This window comes from Gekko japonicus, unplaced genomic scaffold (assembly GCF_001447785.1).
Source record: "Gekko japonicus isolate JY-2015 unplaced genomic scaffold, Gekko_japonicus_V1.1 scaffold205, whole genome shotgun sequence".
NCBI classification, from domain to species: domain Eukaryota; kingdom Metazoa; phylum Chordata; class Lepidosauria; order Squamata; family Gekkonidae; genus Gekko; species Gekko japonicus.
Window position 1 is genome coordinate 1,328,669 of NW_015175976.1, and position 10,324 is coordinate 1,338,992.

The 10,324-nt window shown below is 46.5% G+C and overlaps 1 protein-coding gene across 1 annotated transcript in view; it reads left to right on the plus strand.

Moving 5' to 3' along the window:
* Positions 1-9,382, plus strand: part of MELK (maternal embryonic leucine zipper kinase) — a 32,887-nt gene extending 23,505 nt beyond the window's left edge. Inside the window, exons 10-15 of the mRNA XM_015426143.1 lie at positions 1,902-2,036; positions 2,529-2,745; positions 5,159-5,255; positions 5,700-5,868; positions 8,439-8,542; positions 9,132-9,382. Coding sequence (XP_015281629.1) covers positions 1,902-2,036; positions 2,529-2,745; positions 5,159-5,255; positions 5,700-5,868; positions 8,439-8,542; positions 9,132-9,309 — 900 coding nt within the window. The 3' untranslated portion in view covers positions 9,310-9,382. The remainder of the gene's footprint in view (positions 1-1,901; positions 2,037-2,528; positions 2,746-5,158; positions 5,256-5,699; positions 5,869-8,438; positions 8,543-9,131) is intronic.
* The last annotated feature ends 942 nt before the right edge of the window (positions 9,383-10,324 follow it).

Below are 10,324 nucleotides of genomic sequence, written 5' to 3' on the forward strand. Positions count from 1 at the left end.
CGGCGGCTGCAAGCCGTGCGGGCTTTGCTTTGGAGCCGGGGGGGGGGAGCGGCGAGGCCCGGCGACTATAAGCCGCCCAGGCATCGCTTTGGAGGCGGTGGGAGATCAAGCGGGGGGTGGAGGAGACGGAGGAACCGGCGGGATGGGGGGGAGCTTACCTGCTCCTGCTGGTTCCTCCTCCGCCTGCTCAGTTTGCAGCTCCCCCCGTGAGTTTGCAGCTCCCCCCGTGAGTTTCGTGGGTCCTCTTTCTTGTTATTTATATTACTGTTAATTGTCGGGATATGTAAAATATTTTCAGATGTTTTAGATTATGTTAAGTTGTTTTAGGGGGGTTGCTGCTTTGATTTTGAATGGTTACCCTCTGAGAAGTTGGTTAAAACATTTTATGGGGATAACAGCAGATACATACGAATCTACTTTGCTAGTCAAATTTGAATCCCCACCCCCACCCCACTCACAGCAGCTTCTTTAATGCTAAAAGGTTTAGGGAGGGACATCTGTATTTTGCTTCTAAGAACAAGACCAAAAGAGAAGAGCAGCATACCATTCCTGTTGAAAGAGAAATACTTTGGTTTTTAAAAAGGGAAATTATACTTGTCTGAAGAAGTGAGCTTACACTTGGGCCAGAAAGGAAATTCAATTAGAAACCTTGCTTGAGCAGTTTTTTAAAAACCCAGTTAATAAAATAATCACTGCTTTGCCTGAGGCCTCCCCGGGTGGCTGGCCTTAAATCTTTTCCTTCTGGCCACTGCAAGAGGAGACTTTCTTGCCCAGGATAGAATTGCTTGCTTTTGTTATCGTTTTTTGGCTTGTGTATCTGCGTGGATTTCTTTGCCACTTCCTGGTATATAGCTATTGAAATATATGCAGTATCAACGGTGTTATCATTGTGTCCCTATTTTGCATAGAGTTAAAGAAAACAACAATCCTGAACTTCAGTGCAATGAAATTGCTGCAAGCCTTAAAGCCTGACCGGCAATCTGTAATCTATTTGGGGTGGGGTCTGGAGTCTCTTCTTAGTGGCCGGACTGAGCGTTTAGGTTTAGCTTTACCCTAAAAGGCCTGGAGCAGAATAAAAAGTAGAAATTCTGTTAAATTAGTTTAAAGCGGCTGCCTCCCCCCTGCGCTTGCCTTCCTCTTTGAGCAGCGTCACCCCTCATCTCAGTTGCGTAGGATTCTAGCTCTTCTTTCAAAAAGTCCCCACGAATTCACCCCAAATAAAAGAGAACTTGCCCCGTTTCAATATGATAGAACAGCAGCAAGAAGCTCCTAAAGCTCTCCTTAAGAACCATCCACACTTACGCCGTGCTGCTTCAGAGTAGCTTGCCAGTTGGCTAGCCTCTGTTTTACCACCAGAAGGACTCCCAGTCCTACGCGCCCTGCCTATCAGTGTCTCCTGTTTAGGGTGCCATAGCCTCCTGCTTTAGAGATGCCAGACCTGGAGACCCCTCTGAATTGCAGCTCATCTTCTGAGTCAGAACTTCTGAGTCAGAGGACCCCAGCCTCACTCGAGGGAGCGGCTTTGTTTCCGAGTGAGGCCAAATCCCTCCGTTGCCAGTTTACACGGGGCGTGGGGGTGTGCGTACACACATAGCAGGGATTTCATGGCCAGGGAAGACCTGATTCAAAGTCTGGAGAAACTGGCCATCCCTTCTGTAATTGTGGCCATCCTCACAGTCATAGTAGCTCTAGGGAGATTTATCGTTTGCCAGTAATATTCCAATAGCTAGAAATAAGCCTCTATTCTCCGAAAGGGAATTGCTTTGACAGGAAGTAAGACTTTTTTTTATGGGAAGGGTGAAGCAGTGTTCCAAGTGGGGCGGTACATCTGTTGGCCACAGCCCTGTGAGGGGTCTTGACAATGCACTCATCTAATGACTCTCAAACATCTTTTTGAACAGTTCAAAAAGAGCCTAACTTTTGAAGATGCTCCAGAGCATAGCAGCAACGAAATGCCCAATGTGTTTGGATCCATGGAATTTCTAGGTTCCTTCGAAGCTCAACCTGTACCGTGGATTACACCCAAAGCCAAACAGGTAACTGTACCTGAGGGATACTCTGCCTGCGGGGTACTTTTTAACAAAGTTAATACCTCACCAGTGCATAATTTCAGTAACTCTGTGGGAGTAAATTTGCATCCTGTTTAAACGGAAGCATCAGCCTGCAGATGTTGTTCTAATTCTTAGAGAATCTAGCACTACCAAATTTCTTGGATAATAACTTTTTCTCCATTTGTTTATATATGCGTCTCTGAGTACTAAAGAGGTGTAACTAGAGGGTTGTTCATAATGCAAATAGCAAAAAATTTATGGCTGCAACCTGTGCAGCAGCTGCTAATGAGAAAAGTCTCACATCAAGACTCTGGGAGGATGGGACACGTTTCAATATCTGACAGAGAATCCCGCCCCATGGAGCAGTATTCTGTCCGACCGAGACCGTAGACTATCCGTGTGGGTCTGGGCTTGAGAGGTGTGCCATCTTCACATGCAGCTTCAGTGGACCTTAATCAAAATATATATATTTTTAAGCACCACGTATTCCTGGATGGTGAAGAATTCACTCCGCCTCTTCCTCCCATGCCGAGAAGAGGAGCGTCGTCAAAGAAAAAGGGCAACAAGGAGAACTCTGATGCCAAAGCAGCAGCAAACTTTGAGCCTTTCGTGCTTCCGGCTCCCAAGACTCCGATGTGGGCCATGAATGAGAAGAGGGTGCTGACCACCCCGAACCGTGCGCTTCCAACTGAAGGTACAGAGTGGGGTCTGAGATCAAGGAGGAAGCACCCACCCTCAGAAGTTAAGGGGTTTGGGTGATTTAGTGCAGAATGGATAACACCTGTTGGGGGCGCCAGCTGTGCTGCTTGAAAATATGGATGCCCCATAATCCTCCAGCTCGCGTCCCAAAGTGGAATGGTAGTCTGCTGTTCCCATGCTCAGGGAGGCTGACAGAATACCATGACACAAAAATACATGAAAAGCGCAGGGCAGAGCACAGAAGACAGGAAAACCCCTGCAGTGCAATACTTCAGTTGGCCTTCAGTGAGGAAAAGCTGTCCCCAAACACTTGCTGAACCAAGTGGGGTAATTTTGTTCCTTTGGAAAGCTAAAAGGGCAAGAGCTTATTTGTTTTTCTCCTCAGGTTAAGGTATTCTTGAACTTTAGGGGGGGCAACTCAGAGAAGGCCTTTGATTCCCTTATGACTGGGAGTTTCAGAAAGGCCTATTCTATAGACAAATATATGGGGAGGGGTTGTATTGGTTGTTGGTCTTGTAGTACGGGTAGACCGGGGTGGGTTTTATTGACAGGGGTGGGTTTTACTTGTATTTAATTGTTTTTGTAGTGTTAAGCTTATAATTTTCCTTGCTAATGGTCTTGAGGAGGTGTCTACAGACAGGATACAAAGTATAAGAGGTTTTTTTTAAAAAAATGAACTTTTAACCGTTTGCTCAGGTTTCAGCAAAATAAACTTAGCAGCTTTTTAGATTCTGCACAGGGAACAGATTTTTTTCTTCTTCTAGTATTTTCTTTGAAATCCACCTTTTTTCTTTGAACGCTACCTCTTGGCTAGTCAGTTTAACAAACGCTGTTCTAAAAGTACCTTGAGAAAGGCAAATTTGTTGAAATGGTTAAAATATGTATCTTAATTCTTGTTGATTCTTGCTCCCATTATTGGAAAATGAGGCATTTGAATGCAGTTCTCAACTGTGCAGTAATAATAGATGTATCTATACAAATTTGGACCCACGAGAACTCGCTGGCAAAGGAAATACTGCTCTCTTTTCCTGGCACTCACCTCCTGGCACATTTGGTTTCTCCCTTTTTACCACCGCCTCTGCCTCACAGTGGTACTAGCCGGCCCCACTGCCTACTCCCTTTTTGGATTGCTATAGCACAGGAGCCCCGACGTGGTGCCTGTGGGTGCCATGCCTACCAGCACCTTTCCTGATGCCCACCAAGTGCTTTTAGAAAGTGGGTGGAGCCAGGTGAGGCTTTTGATCATCAAGGTTTCTGATTGGCCACTGGAAATTTGATTGGCTGTGCAGGCGTTGCTTTGGCAGCAGCTGCCACCACAGCACAAAGATCTTTACTGTCCGACTGAAAGTAAGTCACAACAGTCTTTTTGTGGCTTGCTCCACCTTTTGCAGCAGCCATTTTGTAGCTGTGCCCACCACATTGTATCCAAAGTGCCCGCAGGCTCAAAAGCATTAGAGACCCCTGCTGTTAGCAAAGGCCTCCGGAATCTGGTTTTCTTTCCTGATGTGTTTACATGTGGAGACTTCGGTAACATTTCTGTGTGTGCTTTTCTGCCAGCTTAGAGTTTTCCCACATTTACAGAATCCTACATTTTAGCACTAGATGGTCTATTGTGCTTTTTTGGTTAATTGGTTGGGTGGGTGTTTTTGTGAGTATTTTTGTGTGTATATGTGCGTGCCTGGAAGTCATGGGAGACTTCTGGCTACCCTTACTGTGGGCTTGGATGTTTTTCAGAGAGGTGGCTTGTTAATGCCTGCCTCTGCGTCCCAGCCCTGGTATTCCTTGGAGGTCTCCCATCCAAGTACTTGACAGGAAGGATCGGGCTTGCCTGGACTATCCAGGTCAGGGCTCATTGTGCTATTTTTTTATCTGTACGGGGGTAAGCCCTTGGCTGTTAGATATAAGGGTAGTCATTCAGGTACTTTCAACTGGTATTCCTAATAACCAGTCTATGAAGTCTAAATTTTCCCTGTGTTGTGAATGATGAAATGAGCCTAAGAGACTTTCTCGAGACCAAGGATTGGGACCAGGTTTGAGGGGCACCCCCTCTGCCTCTTAGATGCTGTAGACTACTCTTGGTCTTGCTAGCTACACAACCTCTCTGCCCACCAGTGTTCCCTCTAAGCTGAGTTAGTGTGAGCTAGCTCACAGGTTTTTAGCCTCCAGCTCACAGGTTTTTTCTTAGCTCAGGAAGGGCGGCTCCAGAGCAAACTAATTTATGCAGTAGCCAAATCGCTGGCTCACAGCTTTAATGCCAGTTGCTCACAAAGTAGAAGTTTTGCACACAAGACTCCACAGCTTAAAGGGAGCATTGCTGCCCACCTCTGTTTGGGGTATCTAATATCTGCATGCAAATTCCAAATTGTAATAAGGCCTCTTTTCCTAAATCTGTGTGCTACTACTTGCAGAGAGCGGTCCGGCCATGAAAGGGAGCCCAGCTAAGAAGCCACCGACTCCGACCCACCCAGAGGAACTGGTGACGGGGATCATTAGCCCTGAGAGAAGGTAAATGTCCACTTTCCTGAGCATATTTCAGATGACACAATAGACTATCTTAATCCTTGTACTGATTGGGGGGGGGAAGCTTTTTAAAACGGCATCTCTGTTTTGCTGTGTTAAACCCCTCTTTTAAATCCTTTCCTGCACCTACCAACAAATGTAAAAAGGCTGGGGAGGTTAACTCTTAACATTACACACTTCAGTAGTCTTGGATACATTCCTGTTTTCCATAATTAAAATTCATTCGTGCCCCTGGAGAATTGGAGCACATATACCATTCGCTCTCAAAATCCCAATTTGCTGTTGTGCTGCAGATCCTTTTAAACCGTGTCTTTGTCTGGCAGATTCGGGGGGCAGAGGCTGAAATACTTTTTATTGGACGTATTTCCCGGTGACCAGTTCCCAGCCACTGAAAACCAACGTGTGCTTTGTTGTCTCTCCACCTGCCAGGTGTCACTCCTTAGAAGTGGATCTGAACCAGGCTCATCTGGAGAGCGGTCAGAAGAGGAAAGGGGCCAAAATGTTCGGAAGCTTCGAAAGAGGCTTGGATAAAGTGATCACGATGCTCACACCCGGTAAAAGGAAAGGCTCGACAAAAGAAGGCCCGAGGAAGCTGCGGGTAGGCTGCTCAGGCCTAAGGAGGCTCTTTTTTTTCCCTATGGCAAATGTAGAAAGGAGGCTGTGAAGGATGAGGCCAAACTCCCCCCCCCCCAAAAAAAACCCCAAACTGCTGCCAAGTTGGTCTACAGTCAAAGAGCTAGATTTGAGTCCAGTAGCACTTGGGCATCATTTTCAGGGGCACGAGCGTTCCAGATCTGCAGGGTGTGGGCCTTCAGGAGTCAGAGTTCCTTTCATCATATCTGAGGAAGGGAATGTTGACTCTTGAAAGCTGAAACCCGAAAATCATGCTGGTCTCGAAGGTATTAATTGGACTCAAATCTAGTGATGTTGACCGTCAAGGGGGCTTTTCTCCCTTCCCACCTTCTTTCCACCCCACTGCCTAACGAACCGCATATTCCAAAGCTGTTTGTATTGTGCCAAGTGACGTCCAACACCAGCTCCTTGCGTAAAGCCCACTCTTAGCAATCCTGCCCTGCATTTCCTTAGTCCGTAGCCGCTGCTCTAAACATCCCTTGCTCTGTGCTGATATGTATTTATTTACTTCATTTGTACCCTACTTTTCTCCCAAATGGAGATCTAAACCAGTTTACAACCCAGTTTCTCCGTTTCATCCTCACAACAACCTGTTAAGGTAGGTTAGGCCGAGACGGAGTGACAGGCCCAAGGTCACCCAGCAGGCATCTGTGGCAGAGTGGGGATTCGAACCTGTCACCCGGCTCCTTGTCCAGCACTGCACCATGCTGGTGGTAACAAGCCTTACCGCCTGCCTCATGATGACAGTCCGCACCGAGGCCTAGGGCAGCCGAGTGGCTGGGGGTGCCCCTTTCATTTCTGGCAGCCCACCAGAGGGAACGGGTTTGTACTTAGAGCACTTCATAGTTAGCATGTATGTAACCTTAGGGGGAGGGTAAAATGAAGCACGTGGCTTTTCAAGAATCAAGGCTGATTGGGTGGCAGATCTTTAGACACTGGTGTGGGATACCTAGGTTTCCCCATCTAAAGAAGTTTTTCCTCATTTCATAGCAGCTGAATAGCTTACAGGCTAGCAATGCCATTTTTTTTTTTTTGCAGTTCACAGTGCTGGGCCAGCCGCCACGGTGATTAAACATAGATTGCACAATAGATTCTAAACTTACTAACTTGCCTTTGCCTTTCAAAACAAAGCTTTCCAAGCACACTTGTCAGCATTATCTAAACACTCCCCCCCCCCCCCATAATGTTACACTTAAATTCACAAACCGGTAAGTTTTACTGCTTTCACCACTGAAGGGGCAGTATTTGGAAGGTTACTCACAGATTTATCTCCCGAATAATGGTCTGCTTTGGCTCTGTCGGCTAGAACACACAAAAAATTAAGGCTATCAGCTTTTTTTTTTTTAATTCAACTACAACAGAATCACCATTTGTTTAACTGAATGGCTTTTTCAACCTAGCCCATTTGATCAGGCCATTATGAGAATGCAGAAAGGGTCCAAACACCAGGCATGAGTAGTCAAGTGGGAACCAGATCTCTAGGGCTCTCAGAGATTTCCCCCACGGTTGGAATTTAAACATCTGAGCAAATGGACAGGGAGCCATAATAGTTACCACTTGTAACAGCCTTCCATCTAAATCTCTTGGTTTGGGGAAGGGGGATAGCTCGCAGGTGGTGGGAACACAAGAGCTTGGTCACCATAACACTGTTCTGCAGTGTCCATATTAAAACAAATGTAGGGGGGGAACTTAGGAGGTACCAAGCCAAAACTAGTCAGTATTTATTATTTAGAACATGTATATGCTGCCTCTCTAGAGACAGCTCTCAAAAATATGATGCAGTGAAAGCATAAAATCTCTGCTGTAAAGACAGCATGAAATACCATTCAGTAGTTTCATAAAGCAGTCCATAATGCTGTACATGCTGGGAGAATGGCTAGTTCTGTCTTGTAACATGGCAGCCACTTGTCAAATGTCCTCTACTGACGTTTCTTGAGACTCCATTACAATAAACGTGAGTTGCCCCCACCTCCTGAAAGAGTGCAGGTGTTGTGCTGGGGTTTTAACTTGAAACTTAGAACCGTGTCCTGAACATGCACACCAAGTTCCACTCTGATCTCAGGGTTCAAGGGAAGTAATATCAAACACAACGTCAAACGGGTGCATCAAAGTGCCCTTTGTTTTCCTGTTTGAGCTGTGCAATGTATACATACACATGCAGCTGCACTGTACTGAGTCAGACCACTGATCCAGTATTGTCTACTCAGACTGGCAGCTGCTCTCCAGGGTCTCAGGCAGAGGTCTTTTATGTCATTTACTACCTGGTCCTTTTAACTAGAGATGTTGGGGATTGAACCTGGAACCCTCTGAGTGCCAAGAAGATGCTCTGCCACTGAGCCATGGCCTCTGCCCATGTGTTGGCAGTGGCTCTTGGGGATATATAGTCTGAGGATCGCAATCCCTGGTGCTCCTTATTGCTGAAAGGGGATGGGGAACTGAAACTTTGATTTCCTGTGGCAGCTAAAGCTCCATACTCTAGCATAACTTCAGTCACAAGCGATTGTGGGAGGAAATGTTCTTTTTTTTCCCCCCTAGGCTCATTACAATGTGACCACAACTAACCTGCTGAATCCAGATGAGCTGCTGAAGGAGATAATTGCTGTCCTTCCTAAAAAACATGTTGAATATGTACAGAAAGGGTAAGCGTAAATACTTGTCTTGGCAGCTAATGGCTAGATCTCTCACTCCCCCAGGGCCATCTATCTCTTCTACCTTGTTTAAGGTGGTGCCCCTTGAGAAACAGGCATTCTGAAATCCTAGCACTGATTCCCCCGTGGAGGAGAAAGCACAAAGTCTTGGTGGCTTCTGCAACTAAAGGGAAGTTGAACGTACTGCTAATAACATCTTTGAAGATGTCAATTGGGAAGTAGTTGTTAAAGGGGGTCCCATGGTGGAGGGATGGAGCAGTCCTGCATACTAGCTCAACAAGGCGAAGAGTCCAGGCCATCCTTCTCCGCCACTTGCTGTTTGGGAAAGGAGTGCCTTTTTTGTTTTACAGGGGAGGCTTCAGGCGTTCTGTACACACACCCTCAGCAACCTGAACCAGTTCAATCCAAGAAACCCCCCCCCCCCCTTGATTCTGCTGTTCATGTTTCTCAAGCTAGTTCTTACATGGGCATTTTGGCTCTTCACCCTGTTCAGTCACTGTAATAATCTACACGGCACCCAACTTCTGTGAGCACCTGAGCTAATTCTCTCCCCCCCTCCTTAAACTTTGTTTTCCCACAGCTACAAGCTCAAGTGTCGAACACAGTCAGACTTCGGCAAAGTGACCATGCAGTTTGAGCTGGAAGTCTGCCACCTGGGCAAATCTGAAGTCGTGGGCATCAAGAGGCAGCGGCTGAAGGGGGACGCTTGGGTCTACAAAAGGCTAGTGGAAGACATCCTGTCCAGCTGCAAGTTGTAGCCCCTGGTTGCCCCATCAGGACACGGAGCGGCTTCAACTAGCTGTGGTTCATTTGGTCATCACAGTAAGGTCGAACCTGTCCAAAGGACTAGTGTGTTGTTTTTAAAATAGAAACTCGTTTTTGTGAATAAATATATAACTACCAGCTCATTCTGTCCTTGTCTTTTCTTTTTCCCTTTTTTTAATTGCTCACCTTTGGTACATTACTGTGATTTGTGCGTGTCTGCAGATGAGAACACTGAGCCGTGCCCTATCGAGCAGCAAAGGCAGCGTCTGAGAAATAAAATCTCATGAAGACTGTGCCACCTTTTATTTGGAAAGACAGAGGCTGTGGCTTGGATCTAGCAGGAGATTTCTGCTCATGGGGCTGGTGGTCTTCACCAGTTTCCCCCTCATGCTCTTCCGGGGGGGGCTCTCCCGTGGAACTGCATTTTGGGGTGCAGCAGGAAGGGGAGGTGAAGAACTCCTTCCCATCAGCAGAATATTTGCTGGATCCCATCCTCTGCATTCAAATTCTGAAATCCTTTTTTTTTTTGGTACTAACCTCATAATGAGGAAATGGAAGACTTTGTACAATTTGAAACAAAGGCTGTGTTTTGATGTCATACTCAAACTCTAGGTTGTGATGAGGACAAGTCTCATTCAGATGAAGACATACGAAGCTGCCTTTTCTTGGATTGGACCAGTGGTCCATTGAGGTCAGTAATGTCTCTTTTGACCGGCGGCAGCTCTCCAGAGTTTCAGAAAGAGGTCTTTTAAGAACATAAGAGACGCCAATGTTGGATCAGGCCAAAGGCCCATCTCGTCCAACACTCTGTGTCACACAGTGGCCAGAAATACCATTGCCATCAGGAGGTCCACCAGTGGGGCCAGGACATTAGAAGCCCTCCCACTGTTGGCCCCCCCAAGCACCAAGAAGACAGAGCATCACCTGCCCCAGAGTTCCTATCTATACCTTGTGGCTAATAGCCACTGATGGAGCTCTGCTCCGTATGCTTATCTAATTCCCTTTTGA